The sequence below is a fragment of the Palaemon carinicauda genome, chromosome 8, assembly GCF_036898095.1.
Source record: "Palaemon carinicauda isolate YSFRI2023 chromosome 8, ASM3689809v2, whole genome shotgun sequence".
Taxonomy (NCBI): Eukaryota; Metazoa; Arthropoda; class Malacostraca; order Decapoda; family Palaemonidae; genus Palaemon; species Palaemon carinicauda.
The window spans coordinates 20,607,943-20,630,521 of record NC_090732.1 but is presented as its reverse complement, the minus strand read 5'-3'; the positions used below and the strand labels follow the sequence as shown (position 1 = coordinate 20,630,521).

Below are 22,579 nucleotides of genomic sequence, written 5' to 3'. Positions count from 1 at the left end.
ATACAGGTTGCGGGTGTGCCCACCAGCGCCAACTGTCGGCCAGATACCACTCTCGATGTAAACAAAGACTCAATTTCTTCTCATCCCACTGCGTCTCTATTGGGGAGGAAGGGAGGGTCATTTAATTTATATATTCACCGGGTAAGTATATTCAAAAATTTATTTTATAATTAAAATATCATTTTTAAATATTTAACTTAGCCGGTGAATATATAATAGCTGATTCACACCCAAGGAGGTGGGTAGAGACCAGTTAATTATGTTTACATCGTATAAGCTAAGAGTTTTTATTTCATTTTGACAGTTATCAATAAAACAAAACCAAAATAAATAGGTACCTGGTAAGGAAGTCGACTTAGACGATTACTCTGCCTTGTAAGTACGTCTTCCTTACGGAGCCCAGCGATCCTCTTAGGATGCTGACAGACCCCCAGGAGCTGAAGTATCAAGGGCTGCAACCCATACAACAGGACCTCATCAAACCCCTAATCTGGGCGCTCTCAAGAAATGACTTTGACCACCCGCCAAATCAACCAGGATGCGAAAGGCTTCTTAGCCTTCCGGACAACCCATAAAAACAACATTAAAAACATTTCAAGAGACAGATTAAAAGGATATGGAATTAGGGAATTGTAGTGGTAGAACCCTCACCCACTACTGCACTCGCTGCTACGAATGGTCCCAGTGTGTAGCAGTTCTCTTAAAGAGACTGGACATCTTTCAAGTAAAATGACGCGAACACTGACTTGCTTCTCCAATAGGTTGCGTCCATGATACTTTGCAGAGATCTATTTTGCTTAAAGGCCACGGAAGTTGCTACAGCTCTAACCTCGTGCGTCTTAACCTTAAGCAAAGATCGGTCTTCCTCACTCAAGTGTGAATGAGCTTCTCGTATTAACAATCTGATAAAGTATGACAAAGCATTCTTTGACATGGGCAAGGATGGTTTCTTAACCGAACACCATAAAGCTTCAGATTGGCCTCGTAAAGGTTTAGTACGAGCTAAGTAGAACTTAAGAGCTCTAACAGGGCATAAGACTTTCTAGTTCATTGCCTACGATCTCCGATAAGCTGGGAATATCGAAAGATTTAGGCCAAGGACGAGAAGGTAGCTCATTTTTGGCTAGAAAACCAAGTTGCAGAGAACAAGTAGCTTTTTCTGACGAAAATCCGATGTTCTTGCTGAAGGCATGAAGCTCACTGACTCTTTTAGCCGAGGCCAAGCATACCAGGAAAAGAGTCTTAAGAGTGAGATCTTTCAGGGAGGCTGACTGTAAAGGCTCAAACCTGTCTGACATGAGGAATCTTAGGACCACGTCTAAATTCCACCCAGGAGTAGCCAAACGACGCTCCTTAGTGGTCTCGAAAGACTTAAGGAGGTCTTGCAGATCTTTATTGTTGGAAAGATCTAAGCCTCTATGCCGGAAGACCGAGGCCAACATGCTTCTGTAGCCCTTGATAGTGGGAGCTGAAAGGGATCGTCCTTTTCTCAGGTATAAGAGAAAATCAGCTATTTGGGCTACAGAGGTACTGGTCGAGGATACGGAAACTGACTTGCACCAGTCTCGGAAGACTTCCCACTTCGATTGGTAGACTCTAATGGTAGACGCTCTCCTTGCTCTAGCAATCGCACTGGCTGCCTCCTTCGAAAAGCCTCTAGCTCTCGAGAGTCTTTCGATAGTCTGATGGCAGTCAGACGAAGAACGTGGAGGCTTTGGTGTACCTTCTTTACGTGTGGCTGACGTAGAAGGTCTACTCTTAGAGGAAGCCTTCTGGGAACGTCTACTAACCATCGAAGTACCTCGGTGAACCATTCTCTCGCGGGCCAGAGGGGAGCAACTAACGTCAACCTTGTCCCTTCGTGAGAGGCGAATTTCTGCAGTACCTTGTTGACAATCTTGAATGGTGGGAATGCGTAAAGATCCAGATGTGACCAATCTAGGAGGAAGGCATCTATATGTATTGCTGCTGGGTCCGGGACTGGAGAGCAATAGATTGGAAGCCTCTTGGTCAGCGAGGTTGCAAAGAGATCTATGGTGGGTTGACCCCAAGTCGCCCAAAGTCTCTTGCACACATCCTTGTGGAGGGTCCATTCGGTTGGAATTACTTGACCTTTCCGACTGAGACAATCTGCTAGGACGTTTAAGTCGCCCTGGATGAACCTCGTTACTAGGGAGATGCCTCGATCTTTTGACCAGATGAGCAGGTCCCTTGCGATCTCGTACAACGTCAGTGAGTGGGTACCTCCCTGTTTGGAAATGTACGCCAAGGCCGTGGTGTTGTCCGAGTTTACTTCCACCACTTTGCCTCGAAGGAGATACTCGAAGCTTATCAAGGCCAGATGAACCGCCAAAAGCTCCTTGCTGTTGATATGCATGCTCCTCTGACTCGAGTTCCACAGACCTGAGCATTCCCGACCGTCCACCGTCGCGCCCCAGCCCAAGTCCGACGCGTCCGAGAAGAGAACGTGGTTGGGTATCTGAACAGCCAGGGGAAGACCCTCTCGTAGGCTGATATTGTCCTTCCACCAAGTCAGACAAGACTTTATCTTTTCGGAAATCGGGATCGAGACCGCCTCTAGCGTCTTGTCCTTTTTCCAGTGAAAAGCCAGATGGAATTGAAGAGGACGGAGGTGTAGCCTTCCTAGTGAGACAAATTGCTCCAGGGATGACAGCGTCCCTACCAGACTCATCCACAGCCTGACTGAGCAGCGTTCTTTCTTCAGCATCTTCTGGATGGAGAGCAGGGCTTGATCTATTCTGGGGGCCGACGGAAAAGCCCGAAAAGCTTGACTGTGAATCTCCATCCCTAAATACAGAATAGTTTGGGATGGGACCAGCTGCGACTTTTCCAAATTGACTAGGAGTCCCAATTCCTTGGTCAGATCTAGAGTCCAATTGAGATCCTTCAGACAGCGACGACTGGAAGAGGCTCTGAGAAGCCAGTCGTCCAAATAAAGGGAGGCTCGGATGTCCGATAAGTGGAGGAATTTCGCCACATTCCTCATAAGCCTCGTAAACACGAGAGGAGCTGTGCTTAGGCCAAAGCACAGGGCCCGAAACTGGTACACCACATCTTGGAAGACGAATCTCAGAAAGGGTTGGGAGTCTGAGTGAATGGGGATGTGGAAGTAGGCGTCCCTTAGGTCTAGAGAGACCATCCAGTCTTCCTTTCTGACCGCTGCTAAGACTGACTTTGTGGTCTCCATGGTAAACTTCGTCTTTGTGACAAAGACATTCAGAGCACTGACGTCTAGCACCGGTCTCCAACCTCCTGTCTTCTTTGATACTAGGAAGAGACGGTTGTAAAACCCCGGTGATTGAAGGTCCGAGACTTTGACAACCGCTCCCTTCTCTAGCAAAAGAGACACTTCCAGTTTCAGGGCTTGTCTCTTTTCTTCCTCTCTGTACCTGGGAGAGAGATCGATGGGGGACGTCGCTAGAGGGGGTTTGCGTACAAAAGGGATTTTGTACCCCTCTCTGAGCAACCTCACAGATTGTTGATCTGCGCCTCTCTTCTCCCAGGCTTGCCAGAAGTTCTTGAGTCTGGCTCCTACTGCTGTCTGAAGTTGCGGGCAGTCAGACTCTGCCCTTAGAGGACTTGGATCCTTTCCTCTTCCCTCGCTTCCCTTCGGCACGAGCACCTCCCCTGCTGGAGGCTCTGCCACGAAAGGGCGGGATAAACTGAGACGCTGGAGTGTCTATCCTAGGTCTAGCAGACAATGTAGGCAAAGGGGGAGCTTTGCGAGCCGAGGACGCAACTAGATCGTGGGTGTCCTTCTGCACTAAAGACAAGGCAATTTCCTTAACCAAGACTTCAGGAAACAGGCACTTGGACAAGGGCGCAAAGAGTAGCTCAGATCTTTGGCATGGCGTCACTCCAGCAGACAGGAAAGAACATAGAGACTCTCGTTTCTTCAGGACTCCGGACGTGAATGAAGCGGCAAGTTCGTTGGACCCATCACGGACGGCCTTGTCCATGCAGGACATAATGAGTAAGGAAACATCCTTATCAGCAGAAGAGATTTTCCTACTCAGGGCTCCTAAACACCAGTCTAGGAAGTTAAAGACTTCGAACGCCCTAATTATACCTTTAAGAAGGTGGTCCAGGTCCGATGGTGACCAACAAATCTTCGAGCGTCTCATGGCAAGGCGGCGGGGAGAGTCTACAAGACTTGAGAAGTCGCCCTGGGCAGAGGCAGGAACTCCCAAGCCGAGAACTTCTCCCGTGGCATACCAGACGCTCAATCTAGACGAGAGTTTAGATGGGGGGAAGGCAAATGCTGTCTTCCCTAAACTCTTCTTGGTCTCTAACCAATCGCCCAACAGCCGCAAAGCTCTCTTGGATGAGCGAGAGAGAACGAGTTTAGTAAAGGCAGGCACGGTAGCAGGAACGCCTAAGACAAACTCCGACGGCGGCGAGCGAGGAGCCACAGAAACAAAGTGGTCAGGGAACAACTCCTTAAACACAGCCATGACTTTTCTAAAGTCCAAGGATGGTTGAACTGCTTTAGGCTCATCAAGTTCTGAAGGTTGATCCTCAGGATGTGGTTCAGCAACGTCCTCATCTGACAGTTCCTCATCCGATAACTGATGAGAAAACGGCAAAGGTGTGGGCAACGTTTGACTCGCCGAGTCCGGTCGCACTGGTGCATACGTGACGGAGCCGGACGCAGCGTCATGGAACTGTTGAACAGTCTGGAAACTGTCAACAACCACAGGTGCGTGAGGACGCACAGCGTCCCCCCGAGACTGTTTAGACCGTCTGGGTTGTGCAGTCAACACCATACCGGGTTGCGGAGGTTGACGCACCGCGTCAAAACAAGTCACCTCTGATGGTTGATGAACGTCCTGAACGTCACCAACCACATCCGTGCGTTGCCTAACGTCAACGTGCGGCTGGAAATCCACACTGGGTCGCATCGGTGGAGGTACAACCCCAACTGGTTGACGCGAGAAAGCTACCTCAACGTCAACAGGACGCACAACAGACCGCTTGGATGGTTGCTGGCCAGTAGGTACAGCGGCAACCTTCTCCGCATTGTAGTCCCCCATCAAGGACGCAAGCTTGGACTGCATGTCTTGCAGTAACACCCATTTAGGGTCTACGGAAGCAGGTGCGGTAACAGACGGGGTGAGCGACTGAGACGGCACAACTTTGCCTCTCTTAGGCGGCGAGCAGTCATCAGATGACGGCAACGGGTCCGAACTGTCCCAGTGGCTACATCCGGGACGTTGGACTTGTCCTGAAGGGACCGACTGACGCTTTAAAGGTCTGGAGACCTTGGTCCAAGGTTTCTTACGAGAAACACCTTCGGACGACGAGGTAAAAATGGGCTCTCTCGTCTTACGTTGGTAGGGGCGATCTTGGAGAGATACGCCTGATACCATAGAGGGAACGTCTGTTCGCTGATCAAGGCCTCTCGAACCCATGAGTCGTACGACATTGCTTCTCCCCTGGGCTTGGGAGCTTGCAAGAGGTCCCGGACTAGGAGGACGACAGGCACGAACAGACGAACCCTCGAGCGCAACACTGTTCACAACACTTTGCGTAACACTAGGCACTTTGACACTATCCTTCGTGGCACTTTGGCACTTGAGTTCCTTAACGTCCGCCATGAGTTGATTTCGGTCACTTGCTAAAGACTCAACTCTCTCCCCCAAGGCATGAATAGCACGCATCATGTCTGCCATCGACGGTTCCTGAGTGCTAGGAGGGGGGTTAGGAACAACCACTACAGGGGAAGGATTAGGTTCAGGGGCATGTGGAGAGGAAAAATCTACCGACCTAGAAGAACTTCTCCTTACCCTATCTCTCTCTAGTCTGCGTGTATATTTCTCAAATTCGAGAAAATCGAATTCCGAAAGGCCCACGCATTCCTCACACCGATCTTCCAATTGACAGGTTTTACCCCGACAATTGGAACAAACAGTGTGAGGGTCGAGAGAAGCCTTTGGAAGACGCCTATGACAATCCCTAGCATTACATTTTCTGAACTTGGGAACTTGTGAAGGGTCAGCCATTTTGAATTAGTCAAGGGAAAATTCCAAAAAACGATCTAAGTCATCAACAATTAATCCGATCCAAAAAAGAGTTCAAGGATTTATTTAAAGAAAAACACCTGTACTGCGAAAGCTCAAACCAAATTAAAGTACTTCACCAAATATGATGGGAAAAACTCCAGGTTCAACAGCGAGTAAAGTACGTCTTGTCGACACGTCGACAGAGAAGAAATTGAGTCTTTGTTTACATCGAGAGTGGTATCTGGCCGACAGTTGGCGCTGGTGGGCACACCCGCAACCTGTATAGCGATCGCTGGCGAGTTTTTACTATATGTGTCTGTCGAGCAACAGAGTTGCAGCTATTATATATTCACCGGCTAAGTTAAATATTTAAAATTGAAAAAAAATTAGGTCACATTGGAAATCAGCATAGGACTGCCACACATTTGTTGCTATTACCCGTTTTCTTTTAAGCTCACATGTCCCTCAACCATCGGCCCACTTGTTTAAAAAGATAAAATATTTCTACTACTTTAGAAATCAGAAAAATTATAGCATTTGCTAAATCATGGCTCAGTATATTGATAGTAAAAGGAAGATGAGCTTTAATAACAAAAGGAACATAAACTTACCTATGGAAAAATGCAGAAATACACGACCTTGGGTCCCTCTCTAATTGTTTGGCTAACTCTAAAATAAACTGCATACATATGGTCTGATGAGCAACATGGGACATCAAATCATGCTTTTCTTCCATCTCCAAGTTGATACACCAAATAACAAGATAATTAGCAGTGTCTTCACAGGCTAGTTCTGGATTTTCCTGAAAGTATAATCAATAAAAATATGAATCCCTTAAACTAACAAACCAAGCATTTTTTTCTGATACAAATATATATTGGAATATGGCATTTTATACCTCAATGATAACTTAATCCTTTAACAACTTCATAAAAAAAAAAATCTTGCTGAATCCCATGACAGAGATTTAGTTGAAAGTAATGCTTGGTGCAGATTACGGGGCATGAAGTCGAACAGTAACCAAACACAAGGTATAATTGTAAGTAGGTCAAAGACCATGGCTCTTGTGCATTGATATTGGTTTTTTGATTTCATACAACTTTAGTTTTGAGAAACTCATTTGGTTTGTTTTTTCTTCAATTGCACAAAACAATAAATGCTGGAAATGATGGATGAAAATAAATGTGGTATTTCAATATTACTTGATCTTTGTGCTGCTTTTAATACAGTTGTGATAGAACTGCTACTAAATGATCTACATTCCATCGATATTGAAGATCAAGCTTTCGAATACCTAAAAGACTACTAGGTTAAAAAAAAATACTGTGTGCAAACTGTCAACTCATTCATCATATGAACCTTTAAACAGAGGGGTACCTCAGGGGAGTTTACTAGGCACAATCTTTTTCTGTATCTATACTATTGGCCTGACAAAAATACTAGAAAGGCATGGAGTGAAGTTCAACTTATTTGCAGACAATTTACTTCTCCATAAATGATATAGATGTCACTACTGAAACTCTAAACCGAATTCTTGCCAGTGTTTGTGAATGAATGACAATCAAACTAAAATTAAAAGAAAATAAAACTGAGTTTAAAATGGTTGGCAAGAAAAACTGTAAGAAACTTGTGCAATATTAAAATAAACATAAATAACAGTTTTGCCCCAATATTCAGTAAAGTTCCCGATCTAGGCATATATCTTGACTGTAACATGTCTTTCAATGTCCAAATAAATAATGTAGAAAAAAACAGATGGTTATCATCTTATATAAAAAAAGTCCCTGGATGAACATTCTGTAAAGAACCTTGTGATAAACTGAATTATTACCAGGATTGACTACTGCAACTCCATCTACTACAATTTACCAAAAGTACAACTCAAGAAATTACAAAACATATCAAACATAGGAACAAGACTGATAAAAAGTGTTCCACCTAGAGAGAGGATCACTCTTATACTAATTGATTTACGGTAGCTGACTATTAAAGTGAAAATTGAATTTAAAATATGTACAATAACCCATCAAGTTATCAGAACTGGATGTCCAAAACCTCTGAGAGAATTGCTACATATTGTAAATCAAACAAGTAGTGTTGACACGAGAATAGTTACAGATGGTTTAAAATAATTGGAACCTACATATATCTCTACTGTAGGCTCAAGAGCCTTTATATATGCGGCCCCAAAACTAGAATAAGCTCCCACTAGACATTTGAAAGACTGTAGAACTTTAAACTTTCAAGAGGAAACTGAAGATTTTTTTGTTCTCTAAGTGCTTTGATAGTGTCAATTTGACAATAAACAAGCATTATGCGGTGTGAAATGTTGAATGCTTTCAAACGAACATGATAAAATGACAGTGGAAGTCCTGTAAAGAGTAGAGTTCCCCTGCTGTATAGGACCAGAAAAGCAGCCCTTAAAGTATTTACTCATACAACAGAAAAAAAATTCCCCTGGCCTGGAACTACAGTTGAATATCACAATAACAGACTAAATGAGGAAGGGGTATCCGTTACCGTTGTATCCAAAATATATTTCCTGAAGTATAAAATCAATCAAAATTATACATACATATAACAAGGCACTTCCCCCAATTTTGGGGATAGCCGACATCAAACAAATGAAAAAAATGGGGACCTTTCCTCTCTACGCTCCTCTCATCCTGACCAGGGACTCAACTGAGTTCGGCATGTACTGCTAGGGTGCCACACCCCACCCTCTCCCGCTATCCACCACAGATGAAGCTTCATAACGCCTAGTCCCCTACAGCTGCTACTTCCGCGGTCATCCAAGGCGACAGGAGGAAGCAGCAGGGACTAACGGCACTACGTCGCAATCGCTTGCCATTCATTCCTATTTCTAGCACGCTCTCTTGCCTCCCTCACATCTATCCTCATATCATCCAAAGCTTTCTTCACTCCATCCATCCACCAAAACCTTGCCCTTCCTCTTGTACTTCTCCTACCAACTCTTGCATTCATCACCTTCTTTAGCAGACAGCCATTTTCCATTCTCTCAACATGGCCAAACCACCTCAACACATTCATATCCACTCTAGCTGCTAACTCATTTTTTACAACCGTTCTCCACCTCACTACTTCGTTCCTAACCCTAACTACTCCAGATACACCAGCCATACTCCTCAGACACTTCATCTCAAACACATTCAATTTCTGTCTCTCCGTCACTTTCATTCCCCACAACTCCGATCCATACATCACAGTTGATGATCTACCTCTTGTAATGTACCAAGTTTTTGGGCCACTGAGTGGTTTTTGCGGAACGCTAAGGTTGTGGCAAGGCCACAAATGTCATGTGCTCAAGGGGGACCCTGAAAAGTTTCCCTTGAGGATTAATTTGTTCTCATAATAGTTCCTAACAACCAAAATAAAATAGTATTCTAAGTGATCTTCTTTTTGGAGTCAGTACACATGAACAGATTAGGAATTTTAGGTCTGAGAGGGGATGTCCTCTTCAGGTATTTCCTGAATGCTCTTACGGGACAGATTGAAAGATTATTCAGATCAGGTAACCTCTTTGAGAGATGACATATCAAATCTAGAGTCAAGTATAGCCGGATTTTGGGTTTTAGCCACAAATTCAGGAACAAAAGAGAAGGATAATTCTCTCCAACCCTTGGAATGTTAAGATAGAATATCCCATGTGATTCGCTTATCCTCTTGACTGAGGCTAGGGCAAAAAGGAAGATAGTCTTTAGGGCAAGATCCCTGTCTAGAGATTTATGTAAACATTCGTAAAGAGCTATCTTAAGGGAACTAAGAACCTTCATTACATTCCACGAGGGAGGTTCAAATTCCTGAGGAGGGCAGGTCTTGTTCAAAACTCCTGATGAGAGCAGAGAGTTCCAATGAAGAGGAGAGATTGAGACCCTTCAGTTTAAATATCTGGCTCACGGCTGAGTGGTAACCATTAACCACAGTGACTGAGAGGGACTTCTCATTCCTCAGGAACACTAAAAAGTCAGCAATCAGAAGATTAGTGGCTTTAAGTGGAGTAATATTCCCCCTATGACACCATTCAAAGAAAAGATGACCATTTGGCCTGGTAGACCGCTGCAGAAGACTTTCAGAGGTATTCGGAAAGTTGTTTTGCAGTCTATCATGAAGAGCCTCTTTCAGAGATGCTAGACAACTTCCAGTCATGAAGAGATAGGCAGTGGACTGCATGGAACTTTCAAACGTGCGGTTGGCGAAGTAGGTTTGGCCATTTTGGAAGTTCTCTCGATATTTCGGCAAAAAGGTGAGGCAAGTTTGTATGCCACTCCACCTGCAACCACTTTTGGGCTACTTACCCTGACTTCTCGGGACAGGCATATTCTGTTCAGCACCTAACGAATCAGACAGAATCGAGGGACGGCGTAGAAGTCTAACCAGTCTCATGTGTGTTGGAAGGCGTCTACCATCACCACTGCTGGCCAATCCAAGAGGTAGCTTCTTCATCGAAGACCCTTTTGTCAGCTTAAAAATACCATTGATTAGAAAAGGGGTGGGTGAACTGTCTTCCATGACATAGAATCTACCCAGTCAGGAGAGGGCAAGAAGTAGAACCTAGTTCGACTGACTCAAACGCAGAGTTCTTAGGTCCTAAGATCTGAAGGTCTCTCTTATTCAACGCCTCCTGAGCAAGCCTGGTTCACTGTAGTTCAAGGCTAGGGTGAGAAACCTAGGGAGCACCGTAGCATGCACAATCAAGGCAAGACCTCCTTCAATGAAACTTCTCCAAGTTTGTCTTGAGGCATTCATATATTAAAAGGAAATAAAATAAGTAATTTTTTAATCGTAAGGGGTAACATCGATATAACCAAGCTTCTAAAGATGAAAGTAATATAAACATTAGGGGAGGTTCAAAGAAATAATAAAGACTTCAGGGCAAACTGCAATATTTAAGAAAAAACATTGAAACGTAAAACTTGAACAATACATTGATATCCTGGTTCATTGAAATATCAATGATCTACAAAATCATAACTACTTACCATGAGGAACCTCCGAGAATCATCAAAATTTCTAAACATGCCATACTTCTTGATATTTACTTCATTTTTCTTTACAAATTCTTTCATTCGTTTCTCCCTCTCCTCATCACTTAACTCTTCTTCATTTCCTTTTCCCGTCTTGTTAATAATAGTCTTGCTAAATCCGTCAGCGCTAATTGTATCAACATTCCATGGTTCTAGCTGTAAAACAAATATGTTAGTACCTATACCATATTAGAAAAATGATATTTTAATTATAAAATAAATTTTTGAATATACTTACCCGGTGAATATATAATAGCTGCAACTCTGCGGCTCGACAGAAAACACACTCAAAAAACTCGCGAGCGATCGCTATGAAGGTTGCGGGTGTGCCCACCAGCGCCAACTGTCGGCCAGATACCACTCTTGTATGTAAACAAAACCTTCAATTCTTCTCGTCCCACTGCGTCTCTATTGGGGAGGAAGGGAGGGTCATTTAATTTATATATTCACCGGGTAAGTATATTCAAAAATTTATTTTATAATTAAAATATCATTTTTAAATATTTAACTTAGCCGGTGAATATATAATAGCTGATTCACACCCAAGGAGGTGGGTAGAGACCAGAGTTAATTATGTTTACAGCGTATAAGCTAAGAGTTTTTTCATTTTGACAGTTATCAATATAACAAAACCAAAATATATAGGTACCTGGTAAGGAAGTTGACTTAGACGATTACTCTGCCTTGTAAGTCTGTCTTCCTCACGGAGCCCAGCGATCCTCTTAGGATGCTGAAAGACTCCCAGGAGCTGAAGTATCAAGGGTTGCAACCCATACAACAGGACCTCATCAAACCCCTGATCTGGGCGCTCTCAAGAAATGACTTTGACCACCCGCCAAATCAACCCGGATGCGAAAGGCTTCTTAGCCTTCCGAACAACCCATAAAACAATATTAAAAACATTTCAAGAGACAGATTAAAAGGATATTGGAATTAGGGAAGTGTAGTGGTAGAACCCTCACCCACTACTGCACTCGCTGCAACGAATGGACCCAGTGTGTAGCAGTCCTCGTAAAGAGTCTGGACATCTTTTAAGTAAAATGACGCGAACACTGACTTGCTTCTCCAAAAAGTCGCGTCCATAATACTTTGCAGAGATTTATTTTGCTTGAAGGCCACGGAGGTTGCTATATCTCTAACTTCGTGCGTCTTAACCTTAAGCAAACATCGGTCTTTCTCATTCAAGTGAGAATGAGCTTCTCGTATTAAAAAAATCTGATAAAATATGACAAAGCATTCTTTGACATAGGCAATGAAGGTTTCTTAACTGAGCACCATAATGCCTCAGATTTCCCTCGTAATGACTTAGTACGAGCTAAATCGAACTTAAGAGCTCTAACAGGACATAATACTCTTTCCAGTTCGTTGCCTACGATCTCTGGTAAGCAAGGAATATCAAAAGATTTAGGCCAAGGACGAGAAGGCAGTTCATTTTGGCCAGGAAACCAAGTTGAAGTGAACAAGTGGCTTTTTTCTGTAGAAAAGCCGATGTTCTTACTGAAGGCATGAAGTTCATTGACCCTTTTAACCGAAGCCAAGAACACTAGGAAAAGTGTCTTGAGGGTGAGATCCTTCAGGGAGGCTGAATGTAATGGCTCAAACCTGTCTGACATGAGGAACCTTAGGACCACGTCTAAGTTCCATCCAGGAGTTGCCAAACGACGTTCCTTAGAGGTCTCGAAAGACTTAAGGAGATCTTGGAGATCTTTATTGTTGGAAAGATCTAAGCCTCTATGTCGAAAGACCGAAGCCAACATGCTCCTGTAGCCCTTAATCGTGGGAGCTGAAAGGGAGTGAACCTTTCTCAGATGTAAAAGAAAATCTGCGATTTGGGCCACAGAGGTACTGGACGAGGACACAGATGCTGACTTGCACCAGTCTCGAAAGACTTCCCACTTCGACTGGTATACTCTAATGGTAGAAGCTCTCCTAGCTCTTGCAATCGCACTGGCTGCCTCCTTCGAAAAGCCTCTAGCTCTTGAGAGTCTTTCGATAGTCTGAAGGAAGTCAGACGAAGAGCGGGGAGGCTTTGATGGACATTCTTTACGTGGGGCTGACGTAACAGATCTACCGTTAGAGGAAGACTTCTTGGAAAGTCTACCAGCCATTGAAGTACCTTGGTGCACCACTCTCTCGCGGGCCAGAGGGTAGCAACCAACGTCAACCTTGTCCCTTCGTGAGAGGCGAACTTCTGCAGTACCTTGTTGACTATCTTGAATGGTGGGAATGCATATAAGTCCAGAAAAGACCAATCCAGTAGAAACGCGTCTATGTAGATTGCTTCTGTATCTAGGACTGGAGAGCAATAGATTGGTAACCTTTTGGTCAACGAGGAGGCAAAGAGGTCTATGGTGGGTTGACCCCAAGTAGCCCAAAGACTCTTGCCCACGTCATTGTGGAGGGTCCATTCCGTGGGTATCACCTGACCCCTCCGACTGAGACAGTCTGCCAAGACGTTCAAGTCCCCCTGGATGAATCTCGTCAACAGGGAGATGCCTCAAATTCTTGACCATAAGAGAAGGTCCCTTGCGATCTCGAGCAGCGTGAAGGAGTGTGTGCCTCCTTGCTTGGAGATGTACGCCAAAGTTGTGGTGTTGACTGAGTTGCCTCTACCACTAAGTTTCGAAGAAGCCTTCTAATATCATCAAGGCCAAGTGGACTGCTAATAGCTCCTTGCCGTTGATGTGCATGCTCTTCTGACTTGAGGTCCACAGACCCGAGCATTCCCGACTGTCCAGGGTCGCACCCCAACCCAAATCCGACGCGTCTGAGGACAACACGTGGTTTGGGTTCTTGACTGCTAGGGATAGTCCCTCTCTCAGACTGATATTGCTGTCCCACCATTTCAGGCATGCCTTTACTGGTTCGGAGACTGGGAATGATACCGTCTCTAATGTCTTGTCCTAGTTCCAGTGAAAGGCTAGATGGAACCGGAGAGGCAGAAGGTGTAGTCTCCCTTGTGAGACAAACTGCTCCAGGGATGAGAGAGTCCCTACGAGACTGTTCCAACTCCTGACTGAATAAACGTTTCGTTTCAGCATTAGTTGGACTTCGAGCAGGGCTTGACTGCGAATCTCCATCCCCAAACATAGAATAATCTGGGATGGGATCAGTTGGGACTTTTAGGTTGACCAAAAGTCCCAACTCCCTGGCCAGACTCAACGTCCAATGTAGATCCTGCAGACAGTGAAGACTGGACGATGCTCTGAGAAGCCAGTCGTCCAAGTACAGGGAGGCTCGGATCCCCGATAGATGGAGGGATTTTGCCACATTCCTCATGAGCCTCGTAAACACGAGAGGCGCAGGACTGAGGCCAAAGCACAGGGTTCGAAACTGGTACCCCACATTCCTGTAAACAAACCTCAGAAACGGTTGTGAATCCGGGTGTATAGGAATGTGGAAGTATGCCTCCTGAAGGTCGAGAGAGACCATCCAGTCGCCTTCCATAAATGCTGTCAAGACAGCCTGGTAGACTTCATCGTGAAGTTTGTCTTGACAATGAACACATTGAGCGCACTTGCCTCTTACGTACTCCTGCAGTGAACATGGCTGCCAAATCATGGAGCCATCCCTGAGGGACTTGTTCCTGCAGAGAACGTGGCTGTCAGATCATGGAGCCATCCCTGAAAGCCTTGTTTATGCATGACATAATTGTACAGCAAAACTTCAAAGGCTCGAAAACAGCTTTGAAGTCGACCTGTAAAATCTTGGAGCGTCTCATGGCCAGGCGCCAGGGAGAGTCTATGAGGTTTGAGAAGTCTATCTGGGCAGAGGCATGAACTCCCAAGCCGAGAACTTCTCTCGTGTCATATCAGACTCTCGCTCTATAAGCCAGTTTAAAAGAAGGGAAAGCAAAGGCTGTCTCCCCCAAACTCCTCCTGGTGATAAACCAGTCGCCTAGCAAACGTAAAGCTCTCTTAGAAGAGCGAGAGAGCACTAGCTTATAAAACAACGGCTTCGAAGTAGCTAGGCCTAGTGTAAGCTCCGACGTTTAGGCGAACGAGGAGCAGCAGTTACAAAAAGATCCGGACAAAGATCCTTAAAAATCAGCATGATTTATTTAAAGTTCATAGAGGGCTAAGCAGCTTTAGGCTCCTCTCCGTCTGACAGAGTCCTCAAGGGAATATCAGTAGGAGGGGGAACAGCAACTTCCTCATCTGAAGGAACCTTGTCCGATAATAGCTGAGTCTCAAGCAAGGGAGAGACCTACCGTGGTGGCAATGCTTTACAAGCAGAGTCCACACGCACTGGTGCATTAGTAGCGGACCAGGACGCAACGTCATGTAACTGCTTGACAGTCTGTGAACTGTCAACAACAACAGGTGCGTGAGACCAGGACGCAACGTCATGTAACTGCTTGACAGTCTGTGAACTGTCAACAACAACAGGTGCGTGAGGACGCACAGCGTCCACTCGAGACTGCTTTGACCGCCTAGACTGAGCAGTCAAAACAACTCTAGAATGCGGAGGTTGACGCTCAGCGTCAAAACAAGTCAACTCCGATTGTTAGCGAACGTCCTGAACGTCAACAGGAGCATCAGCAAGTGGCCTAACGTCCAGATGTGGCTGAAAATCCACACGAGACCGCATCGAGTGTGGTTCTAAACAACCTGACTGACGTGACTTGGCTACCCCAACGTCAACAGGACGCACAAAGGAACGTTAGGGTGGCTGAAAGCCAGGATCTCGATGAGATAAACGGCTAGGCTCAACGGACTTATCGGCAGAATAGTCTTCCATAAGGGACGCAAGCTTATACTGCATGTCTTGCCGTACAACCCATTTAGGATCAACGGGAATGGTTGCGGTAAGAGACGAGGGTAACGTCTGTGACCGCAAAACCTTGCCTATAAAAAGACTCTCGGAGTCTGTGTTACGCTTTTGTTAGGCGGCGAGCAGTCTTCCGATGACTGCATAGGGTCAGAGCTGTCCTAATGGTTAAAACCAGGACGCTGGACCTGTCCTGAAAGGACTGACTTTCGCTTAAAGGGCCTCGAAACCTTGTTCCACGGTTTCTTATGCGAAAAGCCTTCGGATGACGAGGAGAAAATCGTCTCTCTCGCCTTATGGTAGGGGTGATCTTGGTAAGATACACCCGATACCATAGAGGGAACGTCTGTTCGCTGATCAAGGCCTCTCGAACCCATAAGTCGTACGACATTACTTCTCCCCTGGGCTTGGGAGCTTGCAAGAGGTCCCGGACTAGGCGAACGACAGGCACGAACAGACGAACCCTCGGTCGCAACACTGATAACACTTTGCGCAATATCACTTTATCACTACGATTTTCTGTTTTGCACTTATTTCACTGAAATCGAATTTTTTAACAATTCACATTAGGTATGAATAAAACTGATTTCTACCTGAAGCACGCAATTCTACCCTCATCAAAAGGTTGTAATTGCGAAATCAGTCGTATAATGCAAGCACATTAATACCAGCAAAAAACAGTAAACATATTTTAAGATAAAAAAAATCAGTGGCTGGGGAAGAGACTAAACACTAGTTCATTCAAAACTACGTTTTCAATCTCTCACCGTACATTGCCTTGGGACGAGAATAAAAAACTAAAAACGTTTTATCCTTTCTCCCCGTACAGAGACTAGGGACGAGAGTAACTCGAGAACAACGTTACCCGCTTGGGACGAGATAAAGATCGGAAAGTTTTCTCTCCTCTCTCTCCCTCCGTCTCTATCTCTCTCTCTCTCTCTCTCTTGATTTCGCACCTAAGAGAAGAGCCCACTTACGTTTCGTCAAAAAAACAGGTTATTTGACCAAAGGAAATTAAAAAGTTCCTTTAAAATAGAATTTAAAACATTTAAGCTTTGAAAGAAGAATGAACAAAACGTCAGAATCGATTTACTCTTTCTGCAAAGTGAAACCGTGATACTCTCTCTCTCTATCGTAACGATAGAGCGCAAACTGCGTAGCATAAATAAACTAAACGTTAGTTCATCTTTGAAACAGTACGAAGACTATTCAAAGAAAATCTTTCATAAAATATCTATTAAAAAAAATTCATTTAATAAGTTTTAAATCATTAGCTCTTTAAAAGCTATTTACGATTGAAAGGGCTCAACGTTGTTTAACTTCGGTTTCCAAGTTAGGACCGCCTACTCTCAGGAAAGGTCGCATATAAACAAATCATTAAAATTTATTTTGATGTTTATTATAAATGGAAAGCTAATCGAAGAGGCCTAATAAAGGCGGTTGAGATATAAAATATATAGAGGAAAATCTATAATTAATTTATAACGTGATAAGATAATTGCTAAAAGCCTAAACACACTTCCGTACTGAGGGAAGGGTCGGCCATTTAAAAGTCAAGGAAAGTCCAAAAAACAATCCAAAGTCATCAAAAATTAAATCTATCCAAAAACGAGCTCAAGATTTAAGTTGAAGATAAAACACCTGTACTGCGAAAGCTCAATCCAAAATGAAGTACTTCACCAAATATGTTAAGAAAACTCCAGGTTCTACAGCAAGTATGAATACGTCTTGTCGTCAACGTCGACAGAGAAGAATTGAAGGTTTTGTTTACATACAAGAGTGGTATCTGGCCGACAGTTGGCGCTGGTGGGCACACCCGCAACCTTCATAGCGATCGCTCGCGAGTTTTTTGAGTGTGTTTTCTGTCGAGCCGCAGAGTTGCAGCTATTATATATTCACCGGCTAAGTTAAATATTTAAAATGAAAAAATAATGCTTTACATATAAAATACTAAACCGAAAAACCCATTAATAGTGTATACAGTACAGTATTTATTAGACAAATATTGGACCAACCTAATCTCTGACATTTTAATCATTGATAAAAGAGAAAATACAAGAAAAAGAAAATGCAGCTTGCTATAGTCCTACTTAGCCAAAGAAAATTGAAAGCTGCATTCAAAAAAAAAAAAAAAAAAAAAAAAAAAAAAAAAAAAAAAAAAAAACAGTATAGGCCTACAGTATACAATAACCCTTCAAATCCGATTTTTTTACCAACTATAAAAGTATTTTTGATGAAGGAAATAACCAAGTGGTCTCCCTATACGAGGCTACACAGCACCTCCCCAAAAATAGGTTTTTCTCCTTAGCCATGACCACTTTTTTCAGTTAAGGTGCTGAGTGGTCTCTATAGACTAATATCACGGCAATAACTGTTTACAACTAACGAAATAACTCTTACATGTATTTATAGGTGAGAAGAAAAACTAACTACTCTTACCCTCACATAAGGGTAAACTCTGGAGAAAAAGCTCTTTACCTGTACTGTAATTATGATTCTGTTAAAGGGCCTCGATGATGTGGCCCTTTTTCTATCCAGTTTCCCCTCAAAGGAGCCATGAACAATCAGAGTACAGTACCACACATGCATGTTGCACTCCTTGGATTAGTTTCAGGTAGTGTCTTACAATGATTACACTTGACCCTCTGTTATAGAGCATTCCGCTTTAGCATTCCATTACTATCGCACATACACATACTTAAAAAGCCGCCCAAATACCTTTATCGCAGCCTAAATGACCGCTATAGCTCAACCTGGTTGGTAAAGAAATTCAAATATTGCGGGCTCCATCAATGAGAAGCTAAATAAGATAATGGCCTATTATGTTTTGTTTCTATCATTTATTCAATATTTCTTTACCTCATCTTCCACTATGATAGGTTAGAAAATTACAAGATAATGATAAAAGAATCGTTAGTAACATTATAATCATTGCATAAACGCATACAGTCATAATAAGAACAGAACATCACAGCCGTTTTGTTATGAATAATTGAATCGGATAGTTGCTGTTTGCTTCTATTTCAATCATTGTACGAAAGTAAACAAAGTACCGTATCATAACACTGACATTTTTACATGATACCCTTATTTACTATGGAGAAAAGATTATCGATAAAATATATTGCCAATTTAAATTAGCAAGCTGTAAATAATGGCAAAAAAACAAACTATATTTATAGACACTATCCTGCTTGCAATCGGGGAAAGCTGTGTTCGAAACCAGAGGAAACAAAATGGAAATTCAGTGGGAACCTATGAATGTGAAAATCGCGTACTTAAATGTAAATGTCGGATTTAGAGGATAGCATTACAAAGTTTCTGAAAAGAACTAAAACCGATAAATTATTTAGCATCTATAACATGAATGAAACTCCGGTTAATTTCTACATGCGATTCAATTAGACAGTAAACGAAATATGAGAGGGGTTTCAAATAAAACTGAAAAGTATGCTGATTGGAAAATGAGATCAAGTAATAATGATTTCTTTTAGGAAATATGAAATATCCTTCAGTAGTTTGCCTTAATCAGCTGGTTTGGAAAGCATAGACAAGTGTCGATCGACTTATAAACGTAAACAATTGAAAAGATTATAATTCACTGTCTCTATTCATAAATACGATACTAAAATGTGAATATTACTTGCATTAATATTGGATACAGTTAAGTGAGACACCAGTTTAATAAAAATCAGGTTTATTTCAAATATATCTGTAATTCTTTACTACAGTAAAGAGAGTGAATATGCTTATTCTTTTATCTCCTGTATGATGCAACCCCCTTGAATTTAGCTTCAAAACTCTCATGTTACACGAATATATATGTTATTTTTTTGGTTTGTAATTAAAGTAATTTTATTAAAAAGGTAAAAATAGGGTAAATTAGGAGGCTTGATGCTTTTGACTAAAAACAGAAGACCCCCAGTCAGAATTAGGAATGGACAGTGCAAGTTCAACAACTCTTACACCTGTGGATAAAGTTACCTAAAATGTTATTTTCCTTAGTAAAATAAATTTTTGAATATACTTACCCGATGATCATGTAGCTGTCAACTCCGTTGCCCGACAGAAATCTAAGGTCGGGATACGCCAGCGATCGCTATACAGGTGGGGGTGTACACAACAGCGCCATCTGTGAGCAGGTACTCAAGTACTTCTTGTCAACAAGAACTCAATTTTCTCCTCGGTCCACTGGTTCTCTATGGGGAGGAAGGGAGGGTCCTTAAATTCATGATCATCGGGTAAGTATATTCAAAAATTTATTTTACTAAGGAAAATAACATTTTTCAATATTAATCTTACCCGATGATCATGTAGCTGATTCACACCCAGGGTGGTGGGTGGAGACCAGCATACATGTTAACATTAGAAGCTAAGTATCCCGTATTTCATTTTAGCAGTTATTCAAAATAACAAACATAAAATAAATAAGTACCTGGTAAGGAAGTCGACTTGAACCATTACTCTGCCTTTTTTAAGTACGTCTTCCTTACTGAGCCTAGCGATCCTCTTAGGATGCTGAGCGACTCCTAGGTGCTGAAGTATGAAGGGCTGCAACCCATACTAAAGGACCTCATCACAACCTCTAATCTAGGCGCTTCTCAAGAAAGAATTTGACCACCCGCCAAATCAACCAGGATGCGGAAGGCTTCTTAGCCTTCCGTACAACCCAAAAACAACAATAAAAAGCATTTCAAGAGAAAGATTAAAAAAGGTTATGGGATTATGGGAATGTAGTGGCTGAGCCCTCACCTACTACTGCACTCGCTGCTACGAATGGTCCCAGGGTGTAGCAGTTCTCGTAAAGAGACTGGACATCTTTGAGGTAAAATGATGCGAACACTGACTTGCTTCTCCAATAGGTTGCATCCATAACACTCTGCAGAGAACGGTTCTGTTTGAAGGCCACTGAAGTAGCGACAGCCCTAACTTCATGTGTCCTTACCTTCAGCAAAGCAAGGTCTTCTTCCTTCAGATGAGAATGGGCCTCTCTAATCAAAAGCCTGATGTAGTAAGAAACTGCGTTCTTAGACATCGGTAAAGCAGGTTTCTTGATAGAACACCATAAAGCTTCTGATTGTCCTCGTAATGGCTTTGTACGTCTAAAATAGTACTTAAGAGCTCTTACTGGGCAAAGTACTCTCTCTAATTCGTTCCCCACCAAGTTGGACAGGCTTGGGATCTCGAACGACTTGGGCCAAGGACGAGAAGGAAGCTCGTTTTTAGCCAAAAAACCGAGCTGCAAGGAACACGTAGCCGTTTCAGATGTAAAACCTATGTTCCTGCTGAAGGCGTGGATCTCACTGACTCTTTTAGCTGTTGCTAAGCAAACGAGGAAAAGTGTCTTTAATGTGAGATCCTTAAAAGAGGCTGATTGAAGCGGTTCGAATCTTGCTGACATCAGGAACCTTAAAACCACGTCTAGGTTCCAGCCTGGTGTGGACAACCGACGTTCCTTTGAGGTCTCAAAAGACCTAAGGAGGTCCTGTAGATCTTTGTTGGTGGAAAGATCTAAGCCTCTGTGGCGGAAGACCGCTGCCAACATGCTTCTGTAACCCTTGATCGTAGGAGCTGATAGGGATCTTACATTCCTTAGATGTAACAGGAAGTCAGCTATCTGCGTTACAGAGGTACTGGTTGAGGAAACTGCATTCGCCTTGCACCAGCTTCGGAAGACTTCCCATTTTGACTGATAGACTCTGAGAGTGGATGTCCTCCTTGCTCTGGCAATCGCTCTGGCTGCCTCCTTCGAAAAGCCTCTAGCTCTTGAGAGTCTTTCGATAGTCTGAAGGCAGTCAGACGAAGAGCGTGGAGGTTTGGGTGTACCTTCTTTACGTGTGGCTGACGCAGAAGGTCCACTCTTAGAGGAAGAGTCCTGGGAACGTCCACTAGCCATTGCAGTACCTCGGTGAACCATTCTCTCGCGGGCCAGAGGGGAGCAACCAACGTCAACCGTGTCCCTTCGTGAGAGGCGAACTTCTGAAGTACCCTGTTGACAATCTTGAACGGAGGGAACGCATACAGGTCTAGATGGGACCAATCCAGCAGAAAGGCATCCACGTGAACTGCTGCTGGGTCTGGAATCGGAGAACAATACATCGGGAGCCTCTTGGTCATCGAGGTAGCGAATAGATCTATGGTGGGCTGACCCCACAGGGCCCATAGTCTGCTGCAAACATTCTTGTGAAGGGTCCACTCTGTGGGGATGACCTGACCCTTCCGGCTGAGGCGATCTGCCATGACATTCATGTCGCCCTGAATGAACCTCGTTACCAGCGAAATCTTTCGATCTTTTGACCAAATGAGGAGGTCCCTTGCGATCTCGAACAACTTCCTCGAATGAGTCCCTCCTTGCTTGGAGATGTACGCCAAGGCTGTGGTGTTGTCGGAGTTCACCTCCACCACCTTGTTTAGCTGGAGGGACTTGAAGTTTATCAAGGCCAGATGAACTGCCAAAAGCTCCTTGCAGTTGATGTGAAGTGTCCTTTGCTCCTGATTCCACGTGCCCGAGCATTCCTGTCCGTCCAGTGTCGCACCCCAGCCCGTGTCCGATGCGTCCGAGAAGAGACGGTGGTCGGGGGTCTGAACAGCCAATGGTAGACCTTCCTTGAGAAGAATGCTGTTCTTCCACCACGTCAGTGTAGACCTCATCTCTTCGGAAATAGGCACTGAGACCGCCTCTAGCGTCATGTCCTTTCTCCAGTGAGCAGCTAGATGATACTGAAGGGGGCGGAGGTGGAG

At 43.8% G+C, this 22,579-nt stretch overlaps 1 protein-coding gene across 1 annotated transcript in view; it reads right to left on the bottom strand.

Annotated features, from left to right (window-relative positions):
• Cdc37 (cell division cycle protein 37) overlaps positions 1–22,579 on the bottom strand; it is an 87,002-nt gene that overhangs the window by 20,458 nt on the left and 43,965 nt on the right. Inside the window, exons 4-5 of the mRNA XM_068378529.1 lie at positions 11,024–11,224; positions 6,635–6,825 (exon numbers count right to left, since the gene is read on the bottom strand). Of these exons, the coding sequence (XP_068234630.1) occupies positions 6,635–6,825; positions 11,024–11,224 (392 nt within the window). The remainder of the gene's footprint in view (positions 1–6,634; positions 6,826–11,023; positions 11,225–22,579) is intronic.